Source organism: Ornithorhynchus anatinus, chromosome 2 (assembly GCF_004115215.2).
Source record: "Ornithorhynchus anatinus isolate Pmale09 chromosome 2, mOrnAna1.pri.v4, whole genome shotgun sequence".
NCBI classification, from domain to species: Eukaryota; Metazoa; Chordata; class Mammalia; order Monotremata; family Ornithorhynchidae; genus Ornithorhynchus; species Ornithorhynchus anatinus.
Window position 1 is genome coordinate 132,850,460 of NC_041729.1, and position 17,055 is coordinate 132,867,514.

A 17,055-nucleotide genomic window follows, 5' to 3' on the forward strand; every position below is an offset into this window, starting at 1 on the left:
TCGTTAAATGTTGTATGATTCCTAAGTGCTCCACCGTTTTCCTCTCCATCAGTCTCCTCAAGTCGACATGTGTCCGCCGAGCTCTACCGCCGCTCCCTGAGATTCTTAGGGTCGGGGAACGATGGAATAGGTTTTGGTGTACTGCACGACCTAAAATAAGAGGTGCACAGTGTCATCTTTTGATGACTTATTGTGCAAAAAAGCATTGGTCATTGGGTTTCAGATTCTTCTTCTAAAACTAGGACGGCAATCCTTTTTGAAGCTTCTTAATCACTTGGAGGAAAATGGTAAATAGCAGGATAACTGAATTGAAAGAAAAATATAAAGAACATAACCTTGACTAAACTTAAAACTGTTCTTTAGAAGAAAAGTGATTTTCAATATTGATGTCTCACTTCTCTCAACTTCAGTCAATCAGTGCTATTTAGCAAGCACTGTGCTAAGCCCCTCTTTATGTGTTCAGAGAGGCTGTGAAGTAGAAAAGAAGTTTGTCACACGTGTCCTCTGCTTCAGTCAGTCAGTAGTACTTTTTGGGTACTTACCCTTTGCAGAGTACAGCATTAAGCACTAAGGAAAGTACAATAGTTCCCTCACTTCTCACACCTTGCTACCTTGTTAGAATATTTAGTTGCTAGTAGTTTCCCCAGTATTTATCAAGCACTGGTATCTCACTTGCAGATTCACTTCTAATTGGAAATCGTCTTCAGTTTCTGTATTTGGTTGATGTTTATATTGTTGGTATTTTTCCTTAAAGAAAATGTCTGCAGAATTGGAAATGCTAATTCAGTGATACCTGATTTCTTAGTACAGTTTTACTGATGATTTTGACTGAGGCAATTTTAAAAATCATTTGGTAAATGTAAGCATTATTTAAAAATAAAATTATTCTCAAGATATTCCTTTACTTTTGCTGAAAAGCCAAGACATTTTTAAATTTTCTAAGATGGTTATTCTTCCTTAATATAATTCACAGTTGTTTCTTATCTTCTCAATTATGTGCATTAGGAAAAGTAGATGAACACAAAAGTGGGATCAGAAATGATACCCTTGGGTGTGTCTGTTGTTGGTGGCGAGATGGAGTTGCTTTAGGTTATCTGTGTGGTGGCGTTCTTGAATCATTCTTGAAACAGGAGGTAAATCAATCAGTCAGTCATATTTATTGAGCACTTGTGGTGTGCAGAACACTCTACTAAGTTCTTGGAGAATTCCCTACCCACAACAAGCATATAGTCAAGAAGGGGAGACAAACGTTAAGATAAATTATGGGCGTGTACATAAGTACTGTGAGGCTAAGGGTGGTGGGAATGAAGTGGACAAGTGCAAGGGCGACTCAGAAGAGAGAGGGAGTAGGGGAAATGAGGGCTTAGTGGGGAAAGGCCTCTTGGAGGAGTTGTGATTTTAGTATGACTTTGAAGGTGGGAAGAGTGATGGTCTGTCAGATATGAACGGGGAGGGAGTGGGAGTTCCAGGCCAGAGGCAAGATATGGGTGAGGGGTCAGTAGCCAGAGAGATGACATCAAGGTACAGTGAGTAGGTTGGTAATAGAGGAGTGAGGTGAACATCCTGGATCGTAGTAGGAAATTAGCAAGATAAGATAGAAGGGGTCAAGGTGATTAAAGTCAGTGGTAAGGAGTTTCTGTTTGATGCGGAGGTGGATGGGCAACCACTGGAAGTTCTTGAGGAGTGGGGAAACGTGGACTGGACTTTTTTTTAGAAAAATGATCCAGGCAGCAGAGCAAAGTGTGGACTGGAGTTAGGATAAACAGAAGGCCGGAAGGTCAGCAAGGAGGCTGATGCAGTATTCAAGTCAGGATAATATAAGCACTTGGATCAATGTGGTAGCAGTTTGAATGGGGAAGAAAGGATGGATTTTAGCAATGTTGTGAAAATAGAATCAAGAGGATTTGGTAACACTGAATATGTGGGTTGAATGAAAGAGGAGTGGAGGATATGCCAAAGGTTTGGTGCTCGTGAGACAGGGAAAGTGGTGGTACTGTTTACAGTGATGGGAAAGTTGGGGGGAGGACAGGTTTTCGGGGGAGAATGAGTTCTGTTTTGGAAATGTTAAGCTTGAGGTGTCAGCAGACATTTGCCTTCAGCCTTCTGTCCTGAAGGCAGAAGGAAATATGAGACTGCAGAGAAAGAGAGGTTAAGGTATGTAGAGCTCTGCTTGGACCAGGCAGCATCTCCCTCTTTAAAAAAATGGTATCTGTTAAACACTCACTTTGTGCCAGGCACCATACTAAGTTACATACAGGTTAATCTGGTCGGACACATTCCCTGTTCCACATGGGGCTCACAGTCTTAATCCCCATTTTTACCAATGAGGTAACTGAGGCACAGACAAGTGAAGTGACTTGCCCATGGTCACACAGCAGATATGTGGCAGAGCCAGGATTAGAACTCAGGTTCTTCTGACTTTCAGAGCCATGCTCTGTCCACTAAGCCATTCTGCTTCTTTTCCAACTTCTTGGCCTCTGAGGAATGGACTGAAGGAGGAGAGTGGTAATGGAGAGCACATTATTTAAATATTCCTTGCTCTGCCTGAATCTCCCCTCAATTGAAGATGAAACTAGAATTGGACAGAAAGCTCTATGTGGGACAGGGACAGTGGCTGACTCGATTGACTTGTATCTACCCCAGTGGTTAGTACATAGTAAACACTTAACAAATACCATTTTTAAAAAATAGGGAAAGGAACCCCATTGATTGCTTAGGCTAGTTCCATAGCTGCCAGAACAATTTTGTGATTGTTCAATGGTGAACTGCAGTAAGGTGGAAACTAAATCTATTCACTTGTGTCCATGTCCCTTTAAATTTTCAGTTCTGCCATGTTGGCAGTACTTTGAAAACTTTGGAGTTTGGATGGTCTGAACGCAGAGTGTTTTTTTTTGTTTGTTTTGTTTTTTGTTTTGTTTTGTTTGTTTTTTTAATGGTATTTGTTAAGAGCTTGTACTAAGCACTGCTAATACAAGCTAATCAGGTTGGGCATAGTCCATGTCCCACTTGGGGCTCAGAGCGTTGATCCCTGTTTTACAGATGAGGTATCAGAGGCCAGAGAAGTTAAGTGACTTGTCCAAGGTCCCTCAGCGGACAGGTGGCAGAGACGGGATTAGAACCCAGGAGTTAAAATACACCTGTCGGGATTGGGTCAAGCTCTGAAGATCCAATCCAAGTAGGGTTCAAATGGTGTGTGTCTCGTACAGTGGTTTTGATGATCAAATACTGAAATTATAGAAACTGCAACACACTACAAAGTAATCACTTTCAAGATCATGGATAAAGGCTAGTTTCTTCTCTGCTTAAATTTCACTGCTTATACTTCGCACTGGCCCTTACTCCTTGACTTCATATTGTCATGCCGGTTTCTAAACCTTGATGAAGTAGAGAGTCTCAAGATATGGGTCTTCAGGGGTAATACATATCTCTGTTTTTCAGGCTTATTGACTGGATATTTAAGAAAAAAGAATTCATTGAACTCTAGTTGTGTAAAATGGCAGCACTTGGGAGGCAGAATTGAATGGAAAGATCCTTTAAAATGTAGGCAAACTGAGGCTGAGTAAGGAAATATTGGAAAAACAAACGGATCAGTAGACACCAGAAACATCTAAGAGGTAAAGTGGGGAAAATGAGAATATTCCTTATTTGAAGTAGAAAAGTCTTTTTTTTTTTAGCACCTATGGGTACAGGAATACAGCTGCCGTGCTGCGATGAAATATTACTGAAGGGAATAGCAGAGAGCAATAAGAACATTGTACTGTTACAATTTCACATCCAACTACAGCTTAGGATCTTGGTCATTCTTTACCATTATATGAGAAGAAACGTGGCCGATGGGAAGCAGTGGCCAGTGGAAAGAGTTCGGGCATGGAAGTCAGAGGACCTGTTTAGGTTTTTTGTGTTCTTATGGTATTATTATGTGTCAAACCCTGTTCCAAGGGTTGGGGGATCAGGTTGGACCTAATCCCTGTCCCACATGGGGCTCACAGTCTAATTAGGATGAGAATAGGTATTGAATCCCCATTTACAGTTGAGAAAACTGAGACAAAGAAAAGTTAAGTGACATACCCAAAGTCACACAGGAAGCATTTGGCAGAGCCGGGATAAGAACCCAAGTCCACGGACTCCCAGGGCCATCTCTTTCCACTAGGTCATGTTGCTTCCAATCTGCGCTTTGCTACTGCATGAGTTTGGGCAAGTAACTTAACTGCCATGCCTCAGTTTCCTCATCTGCAAAATAGGCATTTTCTACCTGTTCTCTTTTCTCCTTAAACCATGAGCCCTATGTAGGACAAGGATTATGAATGATTTGGTTATCTTGTATCTACCCCGGTGCACAGTACAGTGTGTGACACGTAGTAAGTGCTTAAAAATACCCCAATTATTTTCACTGTTGTGTGTGATATGGCAGTTTTTATCCGGCCATGTGATTGTTAAAACATATCTAAAAATTTCTGGAGAAGTTACATTTCAGCATGGTCCTTATGTATTGTGCTCACCCAGGTGCTTAGTTCAGTGCTCAGCACATAGTAAGCGCTCAATAAATACCATTGATTGATTGATATGAATGTGTTTACCCAGAGCCCAGTGATCGAGACCTAGTCACTGATTCACAATTTACCATTTTGTGCCTTAGATAACGATAATCACAGTAATTGTAGTATTTCTGAAATTCTTACTTAGTGTCAAGCCCTAAACTAAGTGCCGGGGTAGCTACAACATAATCAGATCCGACACAGTCCCTGTTCCATATGGGGCCCATGGAATAAAAGAGAGGTAGAACAGGTATCTAACCCCTATTTTATAGATGAGAAAACTGAGGCAAAGATAATTATAATCATTCATTCATTCTTTAGTATTTATTGAGTGCTTACTGATTCCCCTGTGTTTACCCCAGCGCTTAGAACAGTGCTCTGCACATAGTAAGCGCTTAACAAATACCAACATTATTATTATTACTATGTGCAGAGCACTGTACTAAGTGCTTGGAATGTACAATTGGGCAACAGAGAGAGACAATCCCTGCCTAATGACGGGCTCACAGTCTATTCAGTCATATTTGTTGAGCGCTTACTATGTACAGACCACTGTACTAAGTGCTTGGAAAGTACAATTTAGCAATAGAGACAATCCCTGCCCATAATAGTATTTGTTAAGCACTTACTATGTGCCAAGCACTGTTCTAAGTACTGGGGTAGATACAAGGTAATCACGTTGTCCCAAGTGGGGGCTCCAGTCTTAATGCCCATTTTCCAGATGAGATAGCTGAGGCAAAGAGAAGTTAAGTGACTTGCCCAAGGTCACACAGCTGATAGTGGAGAAGCTGGGATTAGAACACATGACTTCTGACTCCCAAGCCTGTGCTCTTTGCATTAAGCCATGCTGCTTCTCAAGTGACTTGAGAAGTAATAATAATAATAATAATAATAATAATGATGATGATGTTGGTATTTGTTAAGTGCTTACTAGGTGCAGAGCACTGTTCTAAGGGCTGGGGTAAGTACAGGGTAATCAGGTTGTCCCACGTGAGGCTCACAGTTAATCTCCATTTTATAGATGAGGACTGAGGCACAGAGAAGTTAAGTGACTTGCCCACAGTCACACAGCTGACAAGTGGCAGAGGTGGGATTCGAACCCATGACCTCTGACTCCCTTTCCACTGAGCCACGCTGCTTTTGACTTGCCCAAGATCACACAACAGGCAAGCGGTGGAACTGGGATTAGATATCAGGTCATTCGACTCCCAAATCTATGCAATTTGTGCTAAGCCTTGTTTTCCTACCTCTGATTACACATTTAAAAAATACTATGAGCTCATTTCAATAAAGGTGTTGGATATAAACCAAATAGTGGAATTACTATACTTTTAGGTTTTCATTTTGTATTATAACACTTTAATTTTATCATAACTGTTAAAAACTCTTGGTTATCATTTGGCCAGTATAATATAATTATCAGTTTAAAGTTGCCAAGACACAAAAGACTTTGGCCAAAAGAAGACGAAGTATTTGTTTTAAAAGGTAGCATTAAATAAAGTGAATTGTATATGGTCATACATAAAATGTTTTTATGCATTAACCTTTTAGTCTAAATCCACTGGGTACCTTTTAAATGTTTAAAAAGGTCTGTTATATAATCCATTATGAATCATGTAAATATCACTAATCTGATTACAGAAACTGCTGATAATATGGGCACTGCTAGAAGGAAAATTGCCAGTTTTAGATGTATTGATTTTAACTGTTAATTGTGCTTATACTTTTTTTAGTGATATTTGTTAAGCTCTTTCTATATTCCAGGCACTGCGCTAAGCACTGGGGGAGAGAGAAGTTTATCAGGTTGTCCCTGTCCCACATGGGGCTCACAGTCTTAATCCCCATTTTACAGATAAGGTAACTGAGGTAGAAAGAATTTAAGGGACTTGCCTGCAGTTACACAGCAGACAAGTGGCTGAGCTGGGATTAGAACCCAGGTCCTCTTAATCCCAGGCCCGTGTTCTTTCCACCAGGACAAGCTGCTTCTATGGAGTTACAGAAAATAGTTTCGTGACATGGACTTGGAAGAGAAAGCATACAATTTAATTCAGTTTCTTTTTTTTTAATTTCAGATTTGTTATTTCTAGTAATGAATTAAAATCTAGTTATCACTGTTTTTGCTAAGTGAAAGCTGGTGAAACTGAATTCTAATAAAATATGATTGTTATATGGTATTATTTTAGCTAATCGTATTACGAATTCTTGAGTCAATTGATATAAAAAGAAAACCAAATTGGCATTTCTAAAAATATTGTTTTACTTCTTTGGCCTTGGGTTAGTTCACAGGGACCAAGGATATCCACAGAATCCAAATTTTCAAAGAACTTTAGAAAAATTCACATAATTCTTGAAGATTATGGAAATAGAATGATAGCCATCCTTTAATTTTAATTTGAAAAATAGTGTGGTGTTTCCCCAGAGGGTATTTATTCAAATTTGTTTGGTGTTTAACTTTAAATCACTGTTCTGAATGAGAAACATAGGTAGTTTCTCATTCAAAATCAGCAGTAGTTCCTGAATTGGTAACAGAAAAATGAGGTGAAGGTAAATTTCATACAAGGAGATGTCTTTTCTGAAAATCATCTTTGTAGAAATGAACAGTTATGAAGCATGAACAAAATTTTAAAGAAAAGAATGTTAAAGATTATTCTAATTGTTAACTGTTCTAATGGAACCTAATTGCAATTCTTGGTATATGTTACCCAGAATACATCCTACATGATTGCATTATTATTTACCTTTTGAATGTATGAGGTGATCTATTTGTGATTGTTAATATTCATATGTGTATTTTCCCTCCTGTTCCAGGCACCAAGTATAGATGAGAAAGTAGATCTGCATTTTATTGCATTAGTTCACGTAGAAGGTCATCTCTATGAATTAGGTAAGAACTGTTTAAATTTATCTTGGAGAGGGAACGGGCAAGGGGAGGTGTTTTTTTTTTTATTTATGATAAGCAGTACTTTTCAGGTAAATATTTATTTCACGTGCATTGGTTGAATTATAATTGTCATTGTATCAACTAGATTTCCCTCTTAAGGTTTTCACCAGGAAAAAATAGGATTGTTTTAAGAATAAAAAACATATAATTCTAGGATGTTAGTGTGCCACTAACTTTCATATTGCAGCAGATCAGGAAACTAAAATCTATGGCAGGAAATCTTTATTAATTTATGTTTAAAAACTATTCAAGTTTTAGAATAGTGTTACTTTTGTCAGCTGGATAAAGTGATTTAATTTTTTCTAGTGATGAACAAAGACAAGATGAAGATAGATGCATGAATTAACAAAATTATTTAAAAATATAGTTTTATAACTACTATAATAATGCTATACAGTAGTAGGTGTAGTCATTTATCAGGCTGATACGAACATTTCTTCTTGCTTCCAGGACATCTCTTACTTGGATGTCACTCTGACCCTTCAAATCTAACAGTCCCAAAACAGAATTTCTCATTTTCCCTCCCCTCCCTTTGACTTTCCTATCACTGTAGACAGCTCCACCAATTTGCCTGTCTCAGAATCCCATAATCTTGGCATTATTCATTCTATAGTATTTATTGAGCGCTTACTATGTGCAGAGCAGTGTACTAAGCGCTTGGAATGTACAATTCGGCAACAGATAGAGAAAATTCCTGCCCATTGACGGGTTTACAGTCTCGACTCATCTCTCTCATTCAACTCACACTTTCCATCTGTCACCAAATCCCATTGGTGTCGCATCTACACCATCCAGTCCATCCAAACTGCTATTATGCCCATGCGATCACTCATCATTTCCCACTGTCTGTTGCATCAGCCACCTCTCTGTCCTCCCTGTATCCACATTCCCATTCATTCATTCAGTAGTATTTATTGAGCGCTCACTGCATGCAGAGCACTGTACTAAGCTCTTGGAAAGTACAATTCAGCAACAGAGACAATCCTTACCCCACAACAGGCTCAGAGTCTAGAAGGGGGGAGACGGAACCCAACGCAAAACAAAGCAAGTAAACAGGCATCGATAGCATCACTGTAAATAAATGGAATTATAGATATATACACAATATTAATAAAATAAATATTTAATATAAATATATTATTTTAAAATATTTTTATTTAATTATTAATAAATTATTAATAATAATTATTTAAATATTTATTTATTATAAATAATAAAATAAATATGTACATATATACCCAAGTGCTGTGGTGCAGGGAGGGGGGTAGAGCAGAGGGAGGGAGTTGGGGCTATAGGGAGGGGAGGAGGAGCAGGTGAAAAGGGGGCTCCCCTCTCCAGTCCATACTTCACTTTGCTACCCAGATCATTTTTCTGAAAAACTGCTCAGGCCATGTCATCCTACTCCACAAGAACCTCCGACGCTTATCCACCTGCCTCTACATCAAACAGAAACTCTTTTAAGACACTTTAAGTGCTTTAATGCAGTCAGTCAGTTCTCTCCCTCGTCAGTTTTCTCCCTCCTATGTAACCTTATTGATTTCCTACTGCAACCGAACCCAAATACTATGCTCCTCTAATACCAACCTATTCTCTATACCCTCATCTTGTCTATCACACTACTGACCCCTTGCAGCACTCTCCACATCCTCAAAACCCTCCTAAAATCACATCTCCTCCGAGAGGCCTTCCAAGACTAAGTTCTTTATTTCCCACTCCACCCTTTGCTCTGAGAAGCAGCTTGACTTAGTAGAAAGAAGATGGGCTTGGGAGCCAGAGGTTGTGGGTTCTAATTCTGGCTCTGCCACTTATCAGCTGTGTGACTTTGGGCAAGTCACTTAACTTCTCTGTGCCTCTGTTACCTCATCTGGAAAATGGGGATTAAGACTGTGAGCCCCACGTGGGACAACCTGATCACCTTGTACCTACCCCAGCGCTTAGAACCGTGTTTGGCACATAGTAAGAGCTCAACAAATACCATCATCATCAACATCAACTATAAGTGTGGCTGTGTACTTCTTAAATGCCTTGATAATAATGATGGAATTTATTAAGCACTTATTGTGTGTCAAGTTCTGCTCTGAGTGCTGGGGTAGATACAGGATAATCAGGTTGAACGCAATCCCTGTCCCACATAGGGCTCACAGTCTTAATCCCCATTTCACAGATGAGGAACCTGAAGCACAGAGAAGTGAAACAATTTGCCTGAAGTCGCACAGCAGACAAGTGGTAGAGCCGGAATTAGAACCCAGGTCTTTCTGACTCGCAGGCCTGTGCACTATCCACTAGGCCATGCAGCTTCTATCCTCACCCCAGCCCCACAAAATTTATGTAAATATTCTTATACTGTACTATTTCCCTTACCTCTAATATATTTCAATATCTGCCTTCCCCTTTAGATTGTAAACTTCTCTTGGGCAGGAATTGTGTCTACCATACTATATTGTACTTTCCCAAGCACTTAGTACAGTGCTTTGCACATAAAGTAAGCCCTCAATAAATACCTTTGAGTCCTCTTGAGACAGCTGATTTTGGTCAGGGAAAGTCTACCCACTCTGGTATATTGGACTCTCACAAATGCTTAATACAGTGGTCTGCACAAAATAAGCACTCAATAAATACAATTGATTGATTGGGTGATTGATTCATACAAAGTTGCCATGTATGTGGAATCTGATTTTGACTTCTACATCTTTACCACAATTCCCTAAGGCTTGTGATTTTAAATCGAAGTACCCATTATTAATCACTTTGTTGTATTTGCCCATGGCTATACTTGAGCTGGTTTATAAAGGCACAGCTGAGATCTTCTGAGCCCACCCAATGTGGAGTGACTGAGTGATCCCGACACATTTCTTTCATCATCTGAGGTAGAGGATGCTGCTATTTTTCCTTCCCTAACTATAGGATTAGTATCTGTAAATTTTTCCTCCGAATTCACTACTGGTATCAGTAGATGAGCGAAAATGGGAAGTAAGCAGTTTGAACTCTGACTATGCCACTGTATCCTACTATAAATTTCCTCCCTCTTTACAGACATTAAGCTGTGCTGAGGGAAACACCAAAGTCCTTCTGGAGATTCAAATGTGTACCTGGATATCAGTTTATTATCATTGTTTTCTTAGACTGGGAACTTCTCACAGACCCAATCTACCAGACAGCAACCAAGACCCTTTACCATGTCTACTCATAAATTGCCCCACAATTTATAACTTTAAAATTGGTTTAAGGCTATTACAGGTCTTCTGAGACTTAAATCTAGCAATAAGGGGAGGAGGACAAAGAGAAAAGGAGAGAAGGAAGGAAAAGACATGTATGTAGTGCTGTACATAAACTATTACAAATGACGAGAAATGGTGTCTGAGTGGTCTTACCTCATATATCCCAATAAGTGTAATAGTTCTAAGTGGTGATAAATATTTCTTTTAGGCTAAAATGAATCCCCTAGTGTCACATGTATGGGTAGATTTAAGACACAATCCCATACACAAACATTGTATGGGATTAGTGCTACATACAGCAGGCACTCAGTGAATTAACTCTGCTATGTTATTGCATTCTCCCTTTGTTAATAATAATAATGATAATATTGACATTTGTTAAGTGCTTACTATGTGTCAGGCACTGTACTAAGCTCTGAGGTAGATACAAACAAATCAAGTTGGACACTGCCCCTGTCCCATGTGGGCTCACAGTCTCAATCTGCATTTTACAGACGAGGTAACTGAGGCACAGAGAAGTGAAGTGACTTGCCCAGGGTCATGCAGCAGATATGTGGTGGAGCCAGAATTAGAACCCATGACCATCTGACTTCCAGGCCCATACTCTAGCCACTGTGCCATGCTGCTCCTCCTCTTCTCCGTGCCTGTCTGAATTCACTCTCTTCCCCTCTCCGCTGCTGTGTCATCATGTTCTTTATTTTTTTTTATTATTTTGCAATCTATAAGGCCTCTTAAATCACTAGGTTAGTGGTACATTTTCTTTAGTTAACATTGACTTCGAATCTATGTCAAATAATGGCTTCATAGGGGGTTTTCACTTGCACTTGGATCTGTGACCTTTTAACACTTGATAGTCACCCCACCATCAACTCCACAGCTCTTATGTACAGATCTTGAAATTATATATTAAAAATTATTTGTCTTCCCCTCTGGACTGTAAGCTTGTTTTGGGCAGGGAAAGCATCTGCCAGATCTGTTGTATTGTACTCTTCCAGGAGCTTAGTACAGTGCCTTGCACAAAATAAGCACTCAATAAATACCATTGATGATGACTTCATTTATTTTAAAAGATTTTATATTTAAATAAGAGTTAATAAATGTGGCATTTATGAAACATTTCCTTTATGCCAAGCACTGTACAAACCACTGGAATTCATTCATTCATTCATTCAATCATTTATTGAGTGCTTACAGTGTGCAGAGCACTGTACTAAGCACTTGGAATGTACAATTTGGCAACAGATAGAGACAATCCCTCCCCAGCAACGGGCTCACTGTCTAAAACAATAGATATAATACAGTCGGATCGCACATGGTCCTTGCTTGACCAACATGGAAAGGAAAGGGAAAATCACTAGAATCTGCCCTTTCCTCTCCATTCAAACTACTACCATGTTAATGCAAGCATTTATCCTATTCCACCTTGATTACTGGATCAGCCTCCTTGCTGATCTCCCTGCCCTATGTCTTTTCTCACTCCAGCCCATACTTCACTCTGCTGCCCCGCTCGTTTTTCTGCAGAAACATTCAGGCTATGTTTCCCCACTCCTCAAGAACCTCCAGTGGTTGCCCATCCACCTCCATATCAAACAGAAACTCCTTACCATCAGGTTTAAAGCACTCAATCACCTTGTCCCTATTACAGGGACTGTATCTGTAATATTGTTATATTCTACTCCCCCAAGTGCTTAGTAAAGTGGTCTGTATACAATAGGCGCTCAATAAATATGATTGATTGAAAAGGAGAATAGATATTTAAACTCCATTTTACAGATGAGGAAACGGAGGCCCAGAGAAGTCACGTGACTTGACCGGGGTCAACCAAAAGGCAAATGGTGAAGCCGAAGTTTAACGTTCCTGCTCTGCACATTGAGAAACGGTTAAGATTAGAGATCGAGACGTAAAATGGCAGAAAATATTTGCAGAGCGTGACCATGCATATGTTATTTACATGCATAATTGCCGCGCTCTTCTACATAATTTTTGCAACCCTGATACCGGATAGGTCTGTTAAGTTTAGTTGGGAATTTAAGTCTGGCAATCTGGGAAGCAGAAATATGAAAAGAAAAAGGAGGGGTGAAGAAAGATAAAAATCAGAAGGCTCTTGAGATTGGGTCTCTTCTATTGCTCTCTCCCAAGTGTTGCATTCAACAGGCAATCAAGGTATTATGGTAACTGGCTCCTACCTCCCTTCCTTCCGGGAGCATGCCCTAAGCAGAGAAGAAGCTGTGCGGGTTACCTTTTCTGTTTTGGCATTCTGACCCTTTCCCTCTTGATCCTGGGGCACTTATGCACTTGCTACAGTGCTCTGCACACAGTAAGCCCTCAATGCCACTGATTGATTAGAAACTCCCCATTGTGAGCCTGCAGAAACCACCTTAGCTCATTCCGACCTTCTTCCCTTCCTACCCTGGTGCAGGCTGCTTTTACTGCTTACAAAAATAATCTTTTGTTTCCTCCTTGGAAAATCAGGCTGGGGGCGGGGGGGGGAGCGATTATCCACCGAGGCGATTATGCAAGTAAATGTGGTAATGTTGAACTCTGTTTTGGCTTAGTAAGAAATGTGGTGCATCTATAAAAAGTTGCCTTCTGGTGATTCTGATTTTTTGACTCAACCTCTTATTTTAGTGAAGAAGCAAAATTCTACTGGACCTAGTTATTCTGTGCTTCCACAATGCCTCTGATCTTTTACAACTTAGTAACTCCATTTTCAGTTGTCATGTAACCCTACTGTGATAGGTTGCTGTTTCCCATGCAGTGCTCTCAATTGGCTTTATAAAAGTAGTTTCTTAAGTAAAAGCGCATTAAATGTCATAGAGTTTCCCATAAGAAATCATGTAAAGTGCATTAAGGAATTTCCAAGAGCCAAAATGACATAAATGCATATGAAGCACTGATTTTTAAAAGTCACAGTAAGTACAATTATGTGACTAAATAGAAGGATAAATATTTGCCATTAGTACAATATTTTGAATTAGTTTTTTAGTCTGTACATTATATAAAGACAATTTTCAATGCGTGCTGCCTTTCGTGTCCTCTAGCAGATAAACAACGTGTGCTAGAGAGATCTTTCATTACCTTAGCTAAATGCTAATAGAGCTCTCGTCATTTAGTGCTAAACTGAAATAGATTTGAATCAATCCATTCAAGTCAGTTAAAATTCTTTGAAGGTCAAGGTAGAAACCAAGGCCAGTTCAGCTTCCATGGGAGCAAAACCAGACTGTCTTGTCATACACTCCCCCCTCCTCATACCCACTTGGAGATACCCTGTCCTCCTCACCATGGGAGAGGAGAACCAAAACCTCAGCTCTTGTCCAGCTGGGGATCCGCAAGACGGGCAGGAAGTGCACAGAGGGGATAAGGGAAGGCTTGGCAGACCAGTAGGCCCTACAGTCTTGGTGTTTCAACAGGTCAGAAGGACCTGGGTTCTAATCCCATCTCCGCCACTGGCCTGCTGTGTGACGTTGGGCAAATCACTTCACTTCTCTGTGCCTCTGTAAAATGAGGATAAAAGTGTGAGCCCCATGTGGGAAAGGGACTGTGTCTAACCTGATTTACTTGTATCTACCCCAGTGTTTAGAACAGTGCTGGGTACATAGTAAGTGTTTAACAAGTACCATAATTGTTATTATTATAATCTGAAGTCCTCCATCACCAACCCTCCTCGTGACAGAGCAGAGGGGTTTAACAGAGGGGCGAGATACGGGGTCAGGCTCACAGGAAATGCAGCCTGCTCTCGTCCTACCCGCTCTGACAGTGCACGTGTGCAGTGACCATTTATGGAAAGTCTAGTTCCGGCACCATCTTCTTAATGATCCATGGGGCGGCCACGTTGGTAGGGTCAGGAGACGCTCTCGGAAGGGGGAAGAGGCTTGAATTGCCACCTCTGGGGCCCAGGGATGCAACCTCTAGAGCCCGTGTTCATCTGCCCTTAGGAGAGAGGGAGGAAATTAAGCAAATCTGGGGAATACTGAAAGAAATACCTGGAAAAAGTCTTGAAAGAACAGGATTTTAAGAGGTGGTATTCATCCCCTGTTGATGCTCATCCCCCTTAAGTAGTATAAATTAATTTAAAATAAAAGCTAAATGTCAAATTTACTTGAAGTTATGAACTTGAGCAGTTTTTACTGATAGCTCTTTGGTAGAGACAGAATAAGTCTCTTTCGAAGTAATGATAAGCCTTCTTCCATTTGGCTTAATGATGTACTCTGTGAGGGATTAATCTTTCAGTGACTTATCATGGAAAAATAAAGTGCTTGCAATTGTTGTTAGAAGGTTTTTCAAGTAATTTCTGCACAAGCATATAATTTACTACATAATTTATTTTCCCAAGTAGTTTGAACCAGTAATTATATTTGCAATAAACTGTATTCATAGTGATTTTGTCCATTTTCAAATGTGAAGGAAAGTACTGACCTTTCATGCCAAAAATAGTATGTTATTCCTTTTATTAAAAGCATCATGCTTTGGGTTTTGACATCTAAAAGAATGCATCATCTTTGTTCTGATTTGGCTCACATGTGGGAGAGAGAATGGCCAAAATTGATGTTGACATGGAGAGAGTTGAGTTCCCCTTTTCTTTGTGCTTTTCCTCAGATGGACGCAAACCTTTTCCAATAAACCATGGGGAGACTAGTGATGACACTTTATTAGAGGTAAGTAGCTATGGGGGGGTGGAGGTGACTCATTTTAAACATTATGAAATGAATGTTTGTAAAGCATAAATACCAGATAGCACTAGTTGTGATGGTATTATCAATCAAGCACCTTGTGTAAAGCACTGGGAAAAAATACATGGGTGAGAAATTGGTTCCTCAGGAGCTTACAATCAAAAACTAAGGGCTGGGAAAAGGTTGTTGAGAGTCACATAAAGAAGAAATGTTCAAATCAGCGTAAATGTCAAAGGATAATGGTAAATGCATTAAGAATAGAACATGGAGTTTCACGAAACGCACCATGTGATTGGGATTCATAGTCTAAGATGGTATTTGTTAAGCACTTACTGTGTGCCAGACACTATACTAAGTGCTGGGCCAGGTACAAGCTAATCAGGTTGAACACAATCCATGTCCCACATGGGGCTCACACTCTTAATCCCCATTTTACAGATGATGTTAACCGAGGCACAGAGAAGAAAATTGCCCAAGGTCATACAGCACACAAGTGGGGAGCCGGGAAACCCAGGTCCTTCTGACTCCCAGGCCCATGGTCTATGCACAAGGCTGTGCTGCTTCCCCTCCCCAAGAAGCAACTTAAAATTGGCCAAAAATATGCCCAAAGCTTTTCATTTGCCCCTTGCTTTCCACTGCTAGTTTATGTATCAACTCCACTGGAGACAGTGGATTTATGGAAATGGATTTGTAGCCATCCACCTGTCCTCCTTACATCTGTTCTTTCTTTCCATTCTTCTGAATCCCAATTGTGGGAGACTTCATGTTCTTCTCACCCCTTTTTCTTCCTCTTCCTTTGCTCCACCTCCAGCAACACAGGTTTTGGAAAAACTATAGTAAGGTACAAATTGAGTGAAATTTCAGAAAAACGGGAGCTGTGTGTGTGTAAACATATAAACATACACACATAAATATATGTATATGTGCACACACACATACATATATATATATTTATATAAATATATAAATATATATAGATATACATATATATATTATAAAACTTGTAGAAATTACATTAAAAATGCTTTGTTTATTTGCCAACTACTCTTACCTAATAGCACGTTTATAAACTGAAAAATTTCATGTTTCTTTTTTTTTTATAGGATGCGATAGAAGTTTGCAAGAAGTTCATGGAACGTGACCCAGAGGAATTACGATTTAACGCAATAGCTCTATCTGCTGCATAGCTTCTCCCTGGTGAAAACACCGCTATTGTATTATTTGTAACAAAACTAAAATTCCTACCAGGTACTAATGCTACAAATTTTGATATTTTCACGATCTTGTTGACCAATTCTAGTTTACATGGATTAAACTTTGAATTAATCCTTGTCTGTTGTTTGTAATTTTTTTTTTCTTCAGGAGGGCCTGGAAGGCTACTGTGTAATGAAAAGGAAATTTATAATCACAAAGTATGATTCGGGCTGGCAGTTCAGTGCATTCATTTCCGAAAGCAATCAAAAATTATTGCATAATATTTACTAGACATATACTGTGTGCAGAGCATTGTACAGAGTACTTAGAAGAGTACAATAAAAGAAGAATACTCATGACCACTTAAAATCTAGCAGAAAGCTTGTTTCAGGCATAGGTTGCATCTGTCATATTGTACTATCCCAAGTGCTTAGTACAGTGCTCTGGACATAGTAAGTTTTCAAGAAATGCCAGTTCTAGACTCCACTCCGCCACTT

The 17,055-nt window shown here is 39.7% G+C and overlaps 1 protein-coding gene across 4 annotated transcripts in view; it reads left to right on the top strand.

Annotated features, from left to right (window-relative positions):
- UCHL3 (ubiquitin C-terminal hydrolase L3) overlaps positions 1-16,695 on the top strand; it is a 99,999-nt gene extending 83,304 nt beyond the window's left edge. For all 4 annotated transcript variants that reach the window (XM_029082606.1, XM_029082623.2, XM_029082621.2 and 1 more), the window contains 3 exons: positions 7,344-7,419; positions 15,291-15,349; positions 16,468-16,695. In XM_029082606.1, coding sequence (XP_028938439.1) covers positions 7,344-7,419; positions 15,291-15,349; positions 16,468-16,551 — 219 coding nt within the window. In that variant the 3' untranslated portion in view covers positions 16,552-16,695. The remainder of the gene's footprint in view (positions 1-7,343; positions 7,420-15,290; positions 15,350-16,467) is intronic.
- Positions 16,696-17,055: the final 360 nt, after the last annotated feature.